Raw genomic sequence first — 19303 nt, 5'->3', positions numbered from 1 at the left:
CTGAATCCAGAAAAGACAGAGGCGGGGTCGGAACTCGGGAGATTATTTTGATCTGCCGGTTCTGGATGGGCTCACACTCCCCCAGAAGGAACAGGTACGCACTCTAGGGGTGCTTCTGGATCCAAACCTTTTCCTGGTGTCCCAGGTTGATGTCATGACTGGAAGTGCTTTCTGTCAGCTTCAGCTGATACACCAGCTGCGTCCATTTCTTGAGATGAATCACCTCAGAATGGTGGCACATATGCTGGTAATCTCCAGGCTGGACTACTGCAATGCGCTCTATGTGGGGCTGCCTTTATACATAGTCCAGAAACTGCAGTTGGTACAGGATTCAGTAGCCAGGTTGGTTTCTGGTCATCTAGGAGAGACCATATTAATCCTGTGCTGAAAGAGCTACACTGGCTGTTGCTAAGATTCCTGCTAAGCCCTAAATAGCTTAGGCCCTGGGTATTCTAGAGAACATCGTCTTCACCATGAGCCCACTTCCTGTTAAAATCATCTGGAGAGGTTTGCCTGCAGTTGCCGCCAACTCGTCTGGTGGCTACTTGGGGACAAGCCTTTTCCATTGCTGCCCCCTGGGTTTTGGAATGCGCTCCCTATTGAAATTAAGAGCCTCCCCATCTCTGGCAGTTTTTAAAAAGGCACTCAAGACATATTTATTCACCTCAGCTTTTAATTAGACTTATAGTTTTAATACTGTTAATGTTGGGTTTTAAATTATTTTAATTGTTTAATAAATTTTAATATTTAAATTATTTTAATTGTAAATCACCTAGAGACGCAAGTTTGGGGCAGTCTAGAAATATATTAAATAAATAAATAAATGTTAGCTGGAAAACGTTACTTACTAAAGTATTTTAGGATTGCTGCTATTGTCATGTATGTGATGGATGGTGGTATTTGTGCTTTTTCTCAGGGAAGAGTTTCGTACAATGTGGGTGATTGGGTTAGTGTTTAAGAAAACTGAGAACTCGGAAAACCTGAGTGTTGATCTCACATATGACATTCAGTCCTTTACTGACACTGGTAAGTTTGATTTTTGTAAATTCTTATCCCTCTAAAACTGCTGGCGAGTAACTAGTTTTTGCTTTGGATCACAGTTCTCACTGAATTGTAGGAAACTGCTAGCAAAATATTTCCTGTGGCAGTAATTCCCAACAGCCTTTCCCAACATTAACAGTTTGATTCTGTGATCTGCAGTGCTGTAACTACAGCATAACTTCTATAATAGAGTAGTTGTTTGGAACTAAGCATGCAGAATATTCACTATAATCCCTGTTGAGGTAGTAGCAGAGTCAAGAGCAGAATAAGGAGAATACGCAGAACCTTTTATATGAAAAAGTATAACTTACCACAAAAGTGCTAGTGGTTTAGGCATTCACAAGTAGAAATGCAGAATTGCAAAGCAACACAAGGGACAATAAACAGGCAGCATGGAGAGAACATTGACTAGCCCATTGATTGATTAAGTGCCATCAAGTCGGCATGGATTCCCTTAGCGACCACATGGATAGATTCTCTCTAGGATGATCTGTCTACAACTTGGCCTTTAAGGTCACTCAGTAATCGAGTCCATCCACCTTGCTGCTGGTCATTCTCTTCTTCTCTTTTCTTCAACTTTCCCCAGCATTATGGACTTCTCAAGGGAGCTTGGATTTCACATAATGTGTGTCCGGAGTATGATAGTTTGAGCCTGGTCATTTGTGCCTCGAGTGAAAATTCTGGATTGATTTGTTCTATGATCCATTTGATCTGGATAGTGGTTCCAGACATTCATAATAAGTGGGTTCTGCGGCTGCACAGACCAGTTTCAGCTAGAATTCGTTAGCTCCTCGCGACGCCTATATCTGCCGGCTGCACACGGCTGCAATACCCCCTAGCAGCGGTTAGGCGTCTCTTTACTCAGTTTCTTGCTGACTGCCATAGCGATCAGACCTTCGGAAATGGTTTGCTCCTCAGGAAACTTTCTCTTTACTTCTGATTAATTAAAAGACAACTACTGGCATGGACTCGGACTTCCCGTTGCATTTCCCCCTGATTTTGATGATATTTCGGACTATTCTTCCTTTTCTGACCTCGGAACAGACAATGACTTTGCTTCACGGACTTGACAATTCGGCTTTCCATTGACTGTATTTCTTGCACCTGCAGGCCATTAAAAAAAGCAACAATCAAAAACAGCAACAAACACCAACCTAAACTCTCATGAGTCAAAAGGGGGATAAGGCTAGGGAGAAGACCACCTTTAAGAGGTTCCGTGACTGCTGCGGGAAGCTCCCTTCTACAGACAGGCACAAACTCTGCCTGTTTTGCCTGGGCAAGTCCCATAACATGAGTTGCTCCGTCTGCTCTGCCTTTAACAAGCAGACGTTGAAAAACCGGGCAGCCTGTTTAAAGGTGTCCCTGATGCTCTTTTCCCGAACCGCCCGCAAACTTCTGACTCGGGTGGATCAAATAACTCAGAACCAAGCACGGATACTACACCCGAACTTGTCATTTGTCAATCTCACCAATTGGAGGATAGGCTTCTGAGGAAAATCCTCCTCAACACTTGGAAGGCGTCCACTAGACGCAGCTATAAGACCAAATGGCGCAGGTTCTGTGCGTATGCTACTGCCCACTGGTTCAAGCCCAAGGACGCGAGCCTGAAAGATGTTCGCCTATACCTGATCTCCCTAAAAAAAGACGGTCTAGCTAATGTCTCCATAAAGGTACACATGGCGGCAGTATCTTCACACCATACTGTTTAGGATGGTGAAACGGTTTCCACCTACCCGCGGTGTAAGGACTTCCTAAGGGGGATTAATAATCTTTATCCACCTGTAAGGAAACCAGTGGAAAAGTGGAGCCTGTCTCTGGTGCTCGCAGCACTAACGGAAGCGCCATTTGAACCCATGGCTACTCAATTAAAGCTGATAGCACTGAAAACCCTATTCCTAGTGGCAGTAACCATGGCAAAACGGGTCAGTGAGCTCCAAGTGCTCCATACTGATGAACCCTACACTAAGTTGTATCTGGATTGGGTCATCATGCGCTTAGACTCGGACTTCAGATCAAAAATTGTTTCGGATTTCCATCTGAACGCAGATATTGTGCTTCCGACCTTCTTCCATAATCCATCATCACAGCTTGACCAGGCAATGCACTCTCTGGATGTCCGCAGGGCACTACTCCACTATCTCAAGGCGACCCATCACATTCGGAAGATGGAGCAGCTCTTTGTGTGTGACAACAAGTTTGCATCACATATGCTCATGATTCACCCACTCATTATCAATGTCTGTAACCACTATCCAGATAAACAGGTTGCCTACCTGTAACAGATTATCTGGTAGTGTTTCCAAGACATTCATAAAACCCACCCGCCCATCCCTACTGCATGAAGGGCAAACTACAGAAACATCAGCACATTCAACTGAGGCATTATTCAATGGATCCAGCTGGGACTCGATAGAAAACAAGAAATTTGCATCTGCTATATTACGTGCCAGTCTGGCCATCAAGAAACTAAGTAAAGAGACGCCTAACCGCCGTTAGGGGCTACAGCAGTCAAATGCAGCCAGCAGTTATTGGCGTCGCGAAGAGCTAACAAATTCTAGCTGAAGCTGGTCTGTGCAGGCGTAGAACTCACTTATTATGAATGTCTTGGAACTACTACCAGATCATCTGTTATGGGCAAGCAACCTGTTTTTTGTTTTTCTGGCTGTCCATGGTATCCTCAAAAGTCTTGTCCAGCACCAAAGTTCAAAAGCGTCAATACTTTTTCTACTAGCCCATAGATCTGGATAAACAAATGTGCAGTCCTCTGATGAAGGATTCCAACTTCTGTGATGTTAGGATTATCATAAGGTGGCAGTAGAGGAGTTACCATTCTTGCTCAAGTCTTATCTTCATTATGGCTCACTGTCTGTAAACATACTTAAACCCCTCTTTTGTACTACATTGGACTTCTGAGAATGAAAGTTTCATTAAGTTCCTTCCGTAATGGGACAGAGTCAAAATAATGTGGCGTGAATGCTATTTATTTATTTCATTTCATTCATTCATTATTTATGTACTACATTTGTGTACCACCTCATACAAAAAAGGCCCTGGGCAGTTCACAGTATGCTAAACCAAATAGCCACATTTCTTGTAACAGAACACTTGTCTCATATTGCTAGTTACTTCCAGTGCTCACAGTAGGCCACAATAGTTTTGTACAAAAATGTGTCAGAGGGTGGGGACCCATAGAGGCCCATACACCAGGTGTAGAGTTCTCAGAGGCAGACTAGTTTCTTTTTTCCTTTTTCTTTCTTTTTTTAACCTTGTGGAAATGCTGCTCTGAAAAGTCACCTGAGAATCAGGAGCAGCTTTTCAGGAGGCACAAAGGCTGCTGTCCAAAACAGGGGAAGTCGAAGTTCTTTGATCAGGATTGGGAAGAGACGGAGCTGCTGTCCCTCTATGTATATGCACTGCTACAGAAGTCCTGAGAAGGGGGCAAAGAAACATGTGGAAGCAACCACATTGCTGGTAGCAGTGTGTGTGTGTGTGTGTGTGTGAGAGAGAGAGAGAGAGAAGTGTCATACAGCCCTTCCTGTTAACTATGTGCAAAACCTTGATCATTGCTACAGTTTGGTCTGTTGGTCCAGGCTGTCATTAAGATAGTATCCTTGGGTTTTAGTTGCTCCTGGGGGCCATTTTGTGGGTGTGATCCGGAAGCCGGGCTACCCAGTTGCCTTCTCAGCATACTCTTCTCTGCTCTGAAGAGGGGAAAGAATGGAAGTCTCTTTGCTGTTCTGAACTGAGGCTGGTTGGTTTGTCTTGGCAGAGCACCTTCCCCAGTCATTAGGGTTGCAGACAGCACCATGCTGCCGTCTAGGATACTATGCTGCTCCTTTTCTGTGAAGAGCTTTACTTCCTCAAGTTTACTTCTTTGGAAGAAAGGAATAAAAATGGATTTGCTTAATAACTTGGGCTTTTAAAATTAGTTCTGTAAGTGATGACCCAGTTAATCTGCTAGCCCGGTAAGGACCAGTCTAGGAAACTACGAAGCCGTTTGATTTAGTCTCCTTGCAACTTGACCCTGCCCGTAGACAAGAGTAGTTCCTATCCCAGATGTGTTGATGACTGCCACCTTGCACCTCAGGAGAAACTTCGCAAGCGGGCAAAACGTTTCTAATCTTCATATACCTTGATATATATTTACTGCATTTTAGGTCATTATACCGTGGCATTATTTTGTTACACTTCTTTGGGACAGAAGAATTTTCTTTCTTCCAAAACCAGAATACTCAAATGCAGATTTCTTTCATGGAAGGAAATGGCTTTCTCAAAATGTAAAACATCTTTATGCTCTTTTATTTATATAGTTTATAGGCAAGCAATAAACAGCAAGATGTTTGAGATGGATATGAAAATTGCTGCAATGCACGTTAGAAGAAGGCAACTTAACCAACTGCTACCTAGTCACGTGCTTCAAAAAAAGAGAAAGGTAATGATTCCAGTTAACTGTCACATGCAGTGTGTTGTATTGCAACACAAGTGAGAAAAAGTTCTCATTTTTAATATCCGGAGTACTGATGATAAAACGTTAACTTTAGTTGAAAGTCTTTCTTACACTATTCATAGATTCTTTTCAAAGAATCTGTTCTTTTTGGCCCCTCCGACATGACTCTTGGAAAGGATTATCTTTGACTTGTAGATTGTAACTGCTCAAAATGGCTACAAAACACTTGAGTAATATTAATATTAGTTGGCAAGGATTACAAGGAATAGTGCTAAGATTCTGTCTTTTGAGTTGTTAATAGAGGGGCTAGTTTAGCATCTGTTGAAGATGGTTTCGGGTCTCAGGAGAAAATGTGAGGAGCCAGGGCCTTATTGGTCTGTAGCATCTTTCAAGATCACTGAAGAGCTGCATGGAAAACGTTGAGTGCAGCCCCACAAGAATCTATCACTGCCATTTTCCAATGTGTCTTCACTTAGAGAAATCTCAACCTGATAAGAGTTTTGGGCTTTTGCACATCTCCCATCCCATCACACTGATGAAAAAGTAATGTCTGCTGCAGAGTGTACCATGTTTAGCGTGATGTCTCACAGACACGCTCCTAATTTGTCTCTAGGGGGTTTAGAATGGGTTTTTAAAATGTCATCAGGGAGATGCATTTAAATACATAGCACAGCTTCTACTAGACATAACTTTCACACCACAATGAGGGAAGGGACACGCCTTGGTAAAGAACACCTCAACAGGCCCATAAAATGAGGTGGAATGTTCACACAGCCTTACAACGTTGAAAGTTACTGTTCTTCCTGCATCACACTGGTTCCTACGTGCTTGGGTCCTTCATAGGAAAAATCATTTGTTTGATTTATTTTCTCATTGGTTGCAGCATTCAACAGAAGGTGTCAGGTTAACAGCTCTGAATGACAGCAGTCTAGATTTATCTATGGATAGTGATAACAGCACATCTGTGCCTTCTCCTACCAGTGCTATGAAGACGAGTCCATTAAACAGTTCTGGAAGCTCTCAGGGGTAAGTATCTCCAATGTTTTAATCTTGATACTGAGAAGGTTGGTTGGTTGGTTGGTTGGTTGCCTGGCTTTAGACAGTTTTTTGCTGCTGAAGATTCTACTGAAAATATGTCCATCTAAAACTTACTATGACAGTCTGAAGCTTCTCTGCACCATTTGCCTGAGAGTGCTTATGTGACAGGCCAATTTCTGTACTTTTGGGGGAGGGGCTTACCCCTTTCCCCCTTCTCACTCAGACCCTACAATGGCAGTTAACCTCAATTTACTTACAAAAGGGCAAAAATAGGTCATCTTGGGTAGAACTGCCACTAGCTTCCTATTTTAAAACAGGGAGGAAGCCCACTTTAAAACGAGGAAGTTCACTCCGAAGGGAAACCTGTCCCTTAAAATGAGCTAACTTGTCATCTTTTCTGGGATTGTTTTCCACTGCATGTCGGAGGACTGAAATATAATTCCAGTCCGAGTCCTTGAGTCTGTTTGTTAATATTCATAATCTTTTGAAAATAAATAAACCATGAGAGGGACCATACATTAGAGTGTTTTTACAGTAGTTCTACTGGGGACAATCTGCATTTGGATCCAAGTAATTGAGTGCATGAAGTATTAGCTTTTACTGATAAAAATAGACTACCTTATCTATTGGTGTAAGAGGCCATCCAGGTAGGGTTATCTCCTCCTGCTGCTATGAAGGAGGACGACATGGTTATTAAAGCCTTTTTGAAACTGGAGGAAAAGCCTCTCTTTTAGTTACGTTTTCCTTTGTGCTCCAGAGACAGCTCAATTCAACTTCTCTCTTTTTTGTGGCCTAGTAATCTTCTTTTTGCTCCTCTTCCCCTCCCCCCCGTGTTTCTAAAAATAATGTGTGTTAAACATTTTTTGTCTGTCTATCCTGAATTTCTATCAACCACAGGACTCTCCATCCCCCCCCCTTTCACCCAAACCAAGGGTATTAGATGCCTTCCAGACAGACTCCATGATGCCAAACGGGCATCAGAAGTCAAACAGCCTTCCTGTAAGGCATTCAGTTCTTAGTGTGAAGACTTTATGCCTGCTCTTTCAGAGAGCAGTCTGAAATTAGGCAAGATGATGGTCCTTGCCAACACTCCATCATGGCTGTGTTTCACTCCGAACCTGATTGCTCTAACAATCCGTTCTGGTTATTGTATTTTCATAGCCACCCGCAGAGACAAGTTTCTAGTCCAGAATTAGGCCACCTTTGACACTCGTGCCGTTGTTGAATTATAACTCCCATCACCCCTAGCCACAATTTATTGTGGTTGAGAATGATGGGAATCGTAGCTCAGCAGCTGGAGTGCCACGGACTGCCTACCCTCTTCGGTTCTCACAATCCAGAAAAGCACAAAATATTGTCTCAGTCCCACACACTACCTGCTCTTAATCAAGGCAATATAATGGGTAGGCAGCCTTGGCTCTCCAGCTGTTACTGAACTAAAGCTCCCATTCTGGGAGGTCATGATGTAAGTCAGCAGCAGCTGGAAAACCAGGGTTGCCTACCCCTGCCTGTCCCCAAGAATATTCAGTCTTATTCATTGACTCCAAAATAGATGGTGCTTGCAGAGCTGTTCTTGGCCTAAAACACATCAACACATTTCTCACGTACTGCAAATACAGAGACCCTGAACTCAGTGGTAGAGGCATTGCAGCACAACGTTCTGGCCTCTGTAGTCCTGAAGGAGGCATACTTAGAAGAGCCTATCACCCAGAATCAAGACATCTGTGTTTGTCAATCAGTTGTGCACCTCTCAGTGCACCATCATCATGCATTTTTCTTATTGTGTCAGTCTTTCCTTTCTGCGGGCCTCTTGGTCACACTGACTAGAAGAAAACCGGAAGGGGGAATGTCTCCTCCATCTACAAAAAGGCTTCTAATTAGCATAAGTCCTGCCTCTCTGGAGTAGTGGTGGGAGATATCCCTCCCTGGATGGCCTTTCTAACACCAAGAAGGAAACATTCATGATAGGTACCAGCGTTCCTGTTGCAAAAACAAAAAACTGTTGGCAGAATTGTTGATGCTGCAAGATGAATTGAAACTCTGTCTATATTGATAGTGATTTAGATGTAATCAAACTGTGACCCACCAAGCTGAATGAGGTCCATCAGCCATGTATTGTGACTTCCCAGGTGCTTGACTACCATCTTGGTTTGGCAGTCCCAAGGTAGTAAAAAAAAGTCAGGAGGTTTATCAAGCCTTTGGAATGCCTTGGCTGGTGGATTATGTTTGGTTCGATGGGTCACTGGTTGTGCAAGCCTGCTGTAATTCATAGACATCTTTCTTTTCTTCACATTTAGCAGAAGCAGTCCTGCTCCAGCTGTAACGGCAGCATCTGTGACCAACATACAGGCTTCTGAAGTCACTGTGCCACAAACAAATTCCAGTGAAAGCTCAGGGGGTAGGAAAACCACATCACTTTGCAAATAATACAGTTCTAAACTGTTTATCCATTGAAGCAATTTCCCCCATAAAATGGTTGGTTTGCCACTTGACTACTTGTTCTGAAGTGTAAGCGTTGCTGTATAGTTTTGCAACTCATGGTGGTATGGTATAGCATGCTGATAAAGCTGCCAAAATACAAGCAGCAGCATTGCTCTTGAGTAGCTGAGAGTGATTTTTTTTTCTAAAGACGCTTTAGCTACTAATCATCACAATATTGACAAAAGTTCTAAAAAAGGGATCTTACATATCTTTCAGTGGGGAAAACGCAACATTTTAAATCTTAGGGAACAATATGTAAGAGTGAAAATGATTTTCAAATGGCATACTTGCTCTTCACAAGTGGTGTACATATTGACAATACTGCAACTGAGCTACATGTATTCTGGAATTGCCAAGAAGATAGTTTTGCAAGATCAATAATCATTTTTCAGTCTTAGCACCTCACTCTCCCTCCCCACCCCAAATCTGCAATATGTGGACGAGAATACTGACCTATTTTAGTGCGGTTTAATGAATACTGTGCTAATGTATACAAATACTGATTCTTTTCTAACCAGCTGTTCAGTGTTGGTCAAAATTTCAGTGCAGATATTTGATCTGGCATATCTTAACCCTATGTGTTACTTATAAACAAAACACTTGTACTGTTGTACTGTTCAGTCATGCATCTAAATTTCTTTTAAGGAGTCTCAGATTTGCAGCTCAGCATCAACATTTTAAATTGATTGTTTAGCATGCATTCAGATTGCAGTTTACAATTTTGTTGTAATAACTTTTCAAGTTTCCAAATGACGGGGCAGTGCTACCGTGGTTGAGGAGTCGTGGAGCTCTGACCACTGATACACATGGCTGCCAAGCTTTTAGCAGCACCTTGACATGTTGTTCAGAGCTCAACAGTGAGGACTAAAAACCTTTTATAATGCCAGCCAAGTTTTCCTCAGAGCAAAATTCTGTGCAGAATTTCATGCTGCGTGGCATGCTTCATTGTAATACTTAGATTGTCTAAATAGCTCTTAACATTGTTTGAAGGCTGTTTGACTTTTGAAATTAAAATACCTATGAGCAGGGCTGTATATATGTAGTGATTCTGTGGGAGTGCAGAAAAAAGCACAGAAAGTAATAGGAGGAGAAGCAACTTCCTGAGTATCCAAGCATTTGTTAAAAGCAACAATTAAGTTTATAGACCCTTGTGGCTGTGAAGATATGTTTTAAAGTGTATGGGCAATGCCTGCTGAAATATCAGAAGGCAGAAAAGTGGCTGGATATGTTTTTCTGTGCTTGGAGTGCAGGGGGGTCAGGCCTGAGTGTCTTGTTCATCCATGTTTAGTAATAGCAGGATAAATTGTGCAAAATAAGGGAGATCATGCATATTTGCTCAACTTCCTTAATGTACAGGGTGCAGGATTGACTACTTGAGCACAGAGTTTTATGTTAATATAGAGTACACAGCACAGCCCTGTTCATAGAATCTGAGGTAGAATAATATTTTAACTAATATATTCCCTAGGTACTTCAAGTGAAAGCATTCCTCAAACTGCCACACAGCCAACCATCTCTCCACCGCTAAAGCCTACCATCTCTAAAGTAATTTCTCCACCCCGTCATGTAAACCAACCGCAGAGACCTTCAGGAAACACTGCAGCGAAAATAACTAGCCCAGTAGCAGCTGTGAAGAGGCCGTTATCTCCTCCTAAAGAAGAGTCGCCAAAAAAAATAAAAACAGAAGAGGTATTTTTATGAGTCTGTGTGGTGTCAGGAAGTTGTTCCAGAACCTGTAGTATTGATTCCTCAGTGATGGGATTTTTAATGGACTATTACCAAGTCAATTCATGTTATCTATGACCACTAATATGCACATTCAATGGCTTATGTAAATAGACCACTTTGTGGTTAAATTCACAGGTGAAAGTAACATAGTGAATTAGCCTCCAGTGCAATTTAAAAACCTTATGTGTGCTTTTCCTTTGCATATTTTATGGCCTTGCTCAGCTACAAATTAGTGTCTCTAGTCCTTTTGGACATCCTCTGGAACAATATGAGTGATTCCTGGGTAAACAGTATTTGTGTTGCAAACATAAGTGATTGCTATCCAGAGGTAGAACGTGCATATCATCTGCACATGACCTGATTCCTTTTGAAATCTTCTCTGGGCAACTGCCTCCAGAGATTATCTCCCTCTGCACCCACCCCATCTGCTTGGAAAAAGCAGTTCACTGGGACCCACTATTCAGAAGGGAACTTCCAGGAAAAATTCCGTGCATGCAAGACTGCTGCACACTGGCCCCTCTTAATCATAGTTTCTGCTATATTATAACTGGCAGTGAACTTGAACTGTTGGGACCCAGGTCATAGTTGATGTATATATCAGGTGGTACAAAAATATGATAAATAAATAATAAATAAATAGATTATTTTTATGATACAAAGTGCTTTACAATATATTCACTGGCTCACATTTTCTGTGCAGAGTAACGCAGGTGGTTCAGCATTGTCCACACCACTGCATGCATCTCAAGCACTGCCCACACTATTGCAGAAAGAGCTTTGATCTGGATCATGATCCACTGGCACTCATAATAATGAGTTCTGTGCCTGCGCAGACCATTCAAGTAGAATTCAATAGGTATTCATGGTGCTGATAACTGCCTTCTGTGCATGCTCCTCGTCCATTATTTTTAGTGATTCGGCGCCATTTCCTTTCACTCTGGGCAGAATGTGAGCTGGTATCCCTTAAGAGTGCTTCGCAGGCCCCTTTTCCTTTTCATCAGTTTTTGCTGGCCCAGACTCTGACTCTGACCCTGTGCATGCTTTCTTGGGCAGAGACTCAATTGAACTCCAAAGGGATTTAATTCCAACTAAATATGTATAGGACTGCACTGCAAGTCTTGCTGCCTGGGCCTTACTATTGGAAAGTCGCTCTCCCACATCCCAGCCAATTATTGAGCGGGGGTGTGGAGCAGATCTTAAGGTGATGAATTCAGTAGACAGCTTGCTCAGTTTGGAGAAGACGGTCTCCAACTGTTCCCAGAAACAAACCAGCGGCCAATGTAGATCAAGCAGAAGCAGTTACCTGCTGCAAAGAGCAAGCCCCAGACAAAGCCCCAACAGCCACATTTTGCATCTGTTGGAGGTTTCTAGTGGCTTTTGTGAGACAGCTCCATGGAGTTTGTGCAGTAATCAAATCTGGATACGGCCATTGCATAGATGGCAGTTGCCAGATCTGCTTCCTTCAAAAAAGGCATAGATGGCTCACCAAGACAAAACTGAGCAAAAGCACTTTTGGCCACAGCCACAACCTGGCTATCCAGGAGTAGATTATACCTGATATAGTGTTGTCTAAACTCTTGTGAAATAGCTGTTGTGCCTTTTTTTTCCTGCTCATGATTTTGAGTCCAGCCCAATATCTGCATCCAGTTGTCCAAGTAAATATTTAAGAAGCTAGTAGAGATCTTGATCAGTTTAGATGTCTCTAGAACTGTATTTTGGTGAAATTCGAGCTATTGGGTTTGTTGAATAATGGTCTGTTATCATATAGACTACTTAAGGGTCTTTTTTTTTTTTTTTTGGTAACAGGATGAAGTGAATGAAGATGCTAGGTGTCTTGATATGAGTGATCATGATAAAATGGAAACTAAGGTAAACTTCTTGAATTTTTGTAAGGGCAGTAAGATGTCTACAGCTTATGAAAGAGTGTTTTTGTACATCCTGGCGGCATTTTGCTAGTGGCCTGAATAGAAGCACTTCCCACCATGCAGAGAGGCACATGGGGTTGAAATAAGGTATCTGTTGTCAGCAACACACACACACACACACACACACACACACACACACACACACACACACACACACAGAGCTAAGATTCCATATGTGAATTCACCCCAACCTGAAAGCAAAACCAAAAACTGCATTTCTGAAGCATACCCTTTACATACTGTAGCTCCACTAATACAGAAGAGAACTGAAACTGTGCTGGGGCATGTTTGCAAATAATGATGGCTTCTGAGTGACTTTCTCCACAGGGCAATAGGTATCAAAATTGGGCCTGTCCCAAACAAGTACTAATTGTATAATTAGAATCGTACCTGTGGATTTGGTTCCAAGTACTCTTGCCTTGTGATTTGCAGATATTCACATTAAGTGATTTGACTTTTGTCCATGTATATACACAGAACTGCTAGATCCATATATTTACAACACAGATAATACTCATACTACATTTCACTCAACTGGACAAATGCATATTTTTCTGTACAGGATCTGTCTCCGGGATAGGAAAACTGTATTTTGTGACATGCCCCTGAACAGCACATCAGCCAGAAATGATCTCTTGAAAGCATAGCATCTGGGGCACAGCTCTGTATCATACTTTGTGTGGCAAAACACAAGATCTGGTACAAGTGTGTGTTCATATTGACCCTTTACTATTGATTGTGTGCCTCTACTGCTGTAGATTGTACACTTGACCAGCAGTATTTATTTTATTTTTTACACTTATATCCTGCTCATCCTCTGAGGAGCATGGTTATTTTTATCCTCACAACAACCCTGTGAGGTAGGTTAGGCTGTGAGATACATGACTGGCCCAGAGTCACTCAGTGAATTTCATGGTTGAATGGGGTTTTGAATTCGGGTCTTCCCGGTCCTAGTCCAGCACTGTAACCACTATGCTGTGCTAGCTGCTGAGCTAGTTGTGGAAGTTCCAGCAGTAGTTTACTGCAGAAATGTGTGAAATGGTTTGGGCACCTCAAAAGCAGAGTGGGTTACTACTTCTAATTGTTCAGTAGATTGCCCTGCTCAAAATAAGCAGCATCCTCTATATCAGGGTTACACAATTTCAGCTCTCCTGCAGATGTTGGACTACAACTCCCATCACCCCTGACTGCTGGCCACTGTGGCTGTGAACGATGGGAGTTTTAGTCAAACAACTGAAGGTCCGAAGTTGTGTAGCCCTGCTCTCCATGCTCAGCTCAGAGGAATCTGGGATAGTTGGTTTTTCTCCTCGGCCTCTTGACACAGCATTGTGGAACAGCAGTCATATACTCTCTGCTTTGAAATGTCAGTGTGAAAGAGAACTTGAAAAAGGGGAGGGGGGAGCACTTTGGATTATAAAGTCTGAAAAGGGTTAAATGTGTTCAAAAACATCTCTCAAAATGAAACCAGCCAAATGCTTAGTGCTCTTCTAGGCAAACATAGAGTCTACATGTGCAAGTAACTTCTACTTGTTCAGATCCAGCCATATAGTGATGAGGATCTCTGGGCAAGCTCATAATGGAGCTGTAGGAGCCTAGTGAGAAGCGCTGATACGGTCTGTGCAAGATAGGCAAGCTACTTCTTGTTTCTACCTTTCAGGAACTACTTGATACAGAATCGGATTTGGCTTCTCAGCCAGAAACTCTTCCGACAACAGTTGCTCTGCAAGCTCCTCAGGTACTCAAGCTAATGCTTTTTATTTTTGTATTTTATTTTGCAGTTGTAAATTGCATATTAAGACAGCAACAAGTGTAGGCATTGCAGAATTCTTATACTGTGGTGGTGTGAATGCCTGTGTCTGATCACACAACTGTGGGAGGTGGGAGGGTTGCTATATAGTTGTCAACATCCCTACATTCACCACAGCATGGCAGTTGGAGCCTCCTTTCGAGACTTCCTAGCACAGTGGCGGGATAACCACATTCCTGATGAGTGTCAAGAACCTCAGCTACTAGGAGGACAGTGAGGGGGATGGGATAATTCTTGTTCAAAGATAGGTATTGATACGTGCACATTCTATGTAATCCTTGTAGCTTCCTTGGAATTTGTGTTGAGGAGCTGCTCTTTCAGTAGCAAGGTGAATTGTTCCCTTTGGACAGGGAACAAGGTTCTCCTTGGTTTGCATTTAGATGGGTGTCTACATGTATGTACTGTCTATACGTTATTCCCCTTAGGGGATGGGGCCATAGCCATAGTGGTAGAGCATCTGCTTGCATGTAGAAGGCCCCAGGTTCAGTCCCTGACATCTCCACATTGAGCTAGGAAAGACTCCTGCCTGAAACCTTGGAGAGTTCCTGGCAGTCAGTGTAATCAATACTGAGCTAGAGGTACCAATGGTAAAGGCAGGGATGGATGGAGATAGAGATATATAATACTTACACACACACACACACACACACACACACACACACACACACACACACCACAAACTTGTATAACTAGCTCCATCTTCAAAATAAATTCATAGTCTTTTGTTTCGTGACTGAACCAGTGATAGCGTTGAGGCAATCCAGTAAGAAATGTGGTGGTCTTGGCTTTGACTTACATATTTCTAATGGAAAGCTCTTGTGTTTTAAAATTTTAATTTCTCTTCCTTCCTTGTCTCTCTCAGAAAACGCCCAGTACAGACCTTTCAGATATCCCTGCTCTCCCTGCAAATCCTATTCCAGTTATCAAAAATTCAATAAAACTAAGATTGAATCGGTAAAACCAACCTCAGGGGTCCATAAACAGTATCTGCCAATTCAACCCGTTGTCTTCTAACGCTGAAATGGAGAACAGAGGGTGCAAGTCAAGAATGTGAACACAGATGGATTTAGGTATATTTTGTGCACTTCCCTTGCTGGGCTATAATCACTTGATCTGGAAGTCCAGGTTACTATGTGAAGCCAGGAGTACTATTAATGTGTTAGCAACAGTTGCATTAAATACTTCAAAGGATTACTGCCTTTAAAAAGGAATGGGAATACTATTTCTAGCCATATTTGACTTTCTGATTGACTTTCTGATTGGGTTTATGTTGATACATTGTTTGGGGGGCGGGCGGGATGGAGATAAAACTGGCAAAAGAATCCCTTAAATGCACTTTTATGTACTTTTTTATTGGAATATGACTAATTTTAGCGCTTCAGCTTGATAGATTTTATTTTTATTGAAGAGATTCTTCAATATATGTGACCTTCAAATTAGAGAATGACTTGATATATTGTATACTGAAGGCAAAAGTATGCACTATATCTAGCTCAGTTACCATTAAGCTGCAGTAAACCTTTAAAAGACAATGTCAGATCTTGAGGTGGTAAGTTTAAGAAAACAAGTATTGGGTATCTGATGGGGCATGACTTAAAAAGTGGTCTGTTTTTTATTTATAGGATTATTTTATGGTGCATACAAATCAGCTATCAAAAAGCAAATATTTTTTCCGTTGAGCTAATCAAATCTCCTCCTTATTCCCTGCCTGTCACCATATTTCTGGGAGGGAGAAAAAAAGTTGCATTTAACTTGTGTTTCAGTATGTATGCACAAACTAGGACTAATGTTGTCAGTCAGATGCTGGTTTGTTCTTTTTTTCTTTCTTCGTTTTGTTTCCTCCTTTCTTTTTAACTGGTCATATGGTTACATAAGCCCTATAACTTGTGGCCCTGAGGCACAAATGCCACGTCCCCCCCCCCCCCCCGCCGACTGAAACTGAGTGAATAAAGTGTGCCTGTGAAGCATAACACTGTCTTGATGGCCTTTTCATCACTAAATATAAGAGTTTTGTACACTCCATAAAGTCCTGTCTGCATTACAAAACATCTCAAATTTTAAATATTAAGGCAGATCTTACCTACCCTAGGATTTTAACAGTTTTGTTTTTTAGATAGCTCATCTGAAGTAGTTTTACATTTTTGAATGTTTAAATTTTTTTAATATCACATTTCTAGCAGGCACTTAAAAGATCTGAGAAGCTCTCTTACCCAGTTGTCTTCATTTTGTTCTGTAGAGCTATCAAAATCATTAGCAGCAACTTTGTTTTAAAGAGATGAAAATCTTTCATGGCTAAGCAGCAAAACACAAGGAATGCCAGTGATTATCAGATGGAGATAACAAACTACATGTAACTTCGATTCACTCAAAATTAAGTGGGATGGTTAAATTGTCCTTCCCATATTTTCTGATCAGCATGTTTAATGACTTCCTTCCCTGCATTGTGCTCAATCCTCCATGTGCATTTCCATGTTAAGGTAAAATTACTTGATCTTCCCCTTTCCCTATAAGTTAATTTTCCAAAGTCAAGAGATAGTAGCTTATCCCCTACTTCCCAGCTGTGCAGTAACCAAGATCTTATTTTTCTGCCATTTTTGTCTACGATGTCTAGTATACAAAATTCTTGCCCTTGCCCCATGCAGCCTCCTGTAGTCCAGCCTTGCCCCTTAACATGCCCTCACACCCTCCTCTCCTCATCCCTGCTCTCCCCCCACCCCACCCAATCCAAAAGGTTTAACTAACAGTTGAAGTGTACAAGCTGTCTGTGTATTTTGTGTAGCTATGGAGTTTAGACCGAACTTGCCAGGCACAAATTTAGTCTTGTTTTGTTTACACATCAGGAAATCTTTTTTCCCCATTTTATTAAATGTTTCATGTATCTGCACCCAAGTTTTGCCAAGCTGGGAACTTGGAATCTTTTCTGTATAGTGACTTTTTAATTCTAGTTTTCATAACCTGGAGATCAGACTGTTGCTTTCGCATGATGTACGTAGGTGTCTCATGACTGGAGTTGCTTTGTTTTATAGTATCTGTACTCCTTGTATTTTTCAAGAGCTATTTTGTAAACAGATGATGTATTTCTCCATGGAAAACAATAAAAAAACAGCACAATCCCACAACTGATTGGTTTCTTTTAAATGTCTAAACTTGTGAGGTCTCAGTAGTCAAATTAACTTGGTTTTCCCAACTAGGCATAGACCAGGGGTTCTCAAACTTTGGTCCCCAGATTCTGTTGGCCTACAACTCCCATCATCCCCAGCCACAATGGCCAAAGGCAGTTGTGGCTAGAGATGATGGGAATTGTAGGCCAACAACATCTGGGTACCCAAGTTTGACAACTTCTGGCATAGACAATTACATGAGGAACAATGCAGAGAAGAATGTTGAGTAAATGATGGAAGCTGATTTTAAAACTCAATTAGCCATGTCTCAATTTGGGTCTTTAAAAAGCAAGAAGTAAACCCTTGCTGTCTTTCAAAAGAATAAACTTCTTTAGGGGATCCATTCTCCCTACTTGTCACTCTCCCAGGATTTGGGGTGCTCTCTGATCCATCCACTTAGAGGCATTCCATATTATCACCCAGTGTTCAGCATAACCTTGAATGTGGGCGGGGTGGGGCGGAGAGAATCACAGAATAAAAACAACTTGGAGTGGGGAAGGGAATGTAATTAAGCTTTTACATGCTCCTTACTTTTGAGGTTCAGTATTTTAAGTTGTCAATGTTGTGGCTGACATGTACACTTCTGCTTCTGAAAAGCATCCCTTTAATTGTTTTGTTACCAGCAGATGGCATTGTTGCTTTCATTTTTGATGGTTAAAATCTGCACACAATAACAAAGGACCAAAAGAAGCCATCTACAACTCATTGCCTATTGATGGGCCGATAGGTCAGAATAAAACAGAAGAAACCTATCAGTGTCATGCAGTTACTTTGATTTCAATCTGCAAAATGTTTCACTTCAGTAGTATGAGCAGTTCAACCTTAAGGTGTTTTTCTAAACAAGAATATGCAGATAAAGCATCTTCTTTAATTTAAGATGCAACTAAACTCTTTAAACCTGGTGTTTTATGGTCGGTTCACTGAAAGTAACCCAAAGTTAATAACTTGTAATCTCTAATTGGAAAGTGGCTTTTTTCCAAAGAGCCAGCCTATCACATGTGATTAGGACTTGGGATTTCCCTTGATTCAGTTCTTCATGTTGCATCTCTCCAGATTGTGGGATGCAGGACAGGGGGAAAGGGGGCTTCAGAAATGTGGGAGCATGGGTAGCTGGGTACATATGGAAGCTCTGGCTGAAGCCTTCTGGCTCCAGTGTTTTCATTAGCTATTTAATTAGATTTATTAGGAGGAACGATAAAGTCCAATATGTGTTTCTCAATTTAGCCATTATATAAATTGGTCATGTGCATGTTTATACATACCCCCCAACACACACCTCCCCCTCTTTCATTTGTGTGTGCGCACACATGTAAGTAAAATATAAATAATTTGGAGACTTGGGGTTTTCCAGAACTATCAAAAATGGAATGAACTTGAAGTGTGTTTGCTACTTTGCTGCCTTACCAAATTAAATTTGCTTAGATTTGTGCTTTTGCAAAACAAAACAAAAACCTCATTGTTCTTGCTTTGGAATACAACAGTATTAATTATTTTAGTTTGCTTTAATCATCTTTAAAGCATTAGTTCAGTATTCAGCAGAAACACCGCATCACAAATTTGTTGATGGAAGCAGATGAAATTTGAGAAGGTTCAAACTAGAGTTTGAAATCTATAGGCATCAAACATCTGTCACTATCATCACCAAAAGAACAGTGCTAACTTTGATATCAAACTT

At 41.6% G+C, this 19303-nt stretch overlaps 1 protein-coding gene across 2 annotated transcripts in view; it reads left to right on the top strand.

Moving 5' to 3' along the window:
- PAPOLA (poly(A) polymerase alpha) overlaps window positions 1-17586 on the top strand; it is an 89668-nt gene extending 72082 nt beyond the window's left edge. Inside the window, exons 15-22 of one of the 2 annotated variants that reach the window (XM_053257142.1) lie at window positions 917-1026; window positions 5352-5473; window positions 6372-6514; window positions 8827-8924; window positions 10476-10696; window positions 12542-12604; window positions 14318-14395; window positions 15330-17586. In XM_053257142.1, coding sequence (XP_053113117.1) covers window positions 917-1026; window positions 5352-5473; window positions 6372-6514; window positions 8827-8924; window positions 10476-10696; window positions 12542-12604; window positions 14318-14395; window positions 15330-15425 — 931 coding nt within the window. In that variant the 3' untranslated portion in view covers window positions 15426-17586. Of the gene's footprint in view, window positions 1-916; window positions 1027-5351; window positions 5474-6371; window positions 6515-8823; window positions 8925-10475; window positions 10697-12541; window positions 12605-14317; window positions 14396-15329 lie in introns of both variants that reach the window. The other variant, XM_053257139.1, reaches the window with a different exon arrangement.
- Window positions 17587-19303: the final 1717 nt, after the last annotated feature.

This window comes from Hemicordylus capensis, chromosome 1 (genome assembly GCF_027244095.1).
Source record: "Hemicordylus capensis ecotype Gifberg chromosome 1, rHemCap1.1.pri, whole genome shotgun sequence".
In the NCBI taxonomy this organism is placed as follows: Eukaryota; Metazoa; Chordata; class Lepidosauria; order Squamata; family Cordylidae; genus Hemicordylus; species Hemicordylus capensis.
This window is presented reverse-complemented; position numbering and strand designations above follow the sequence as displayed.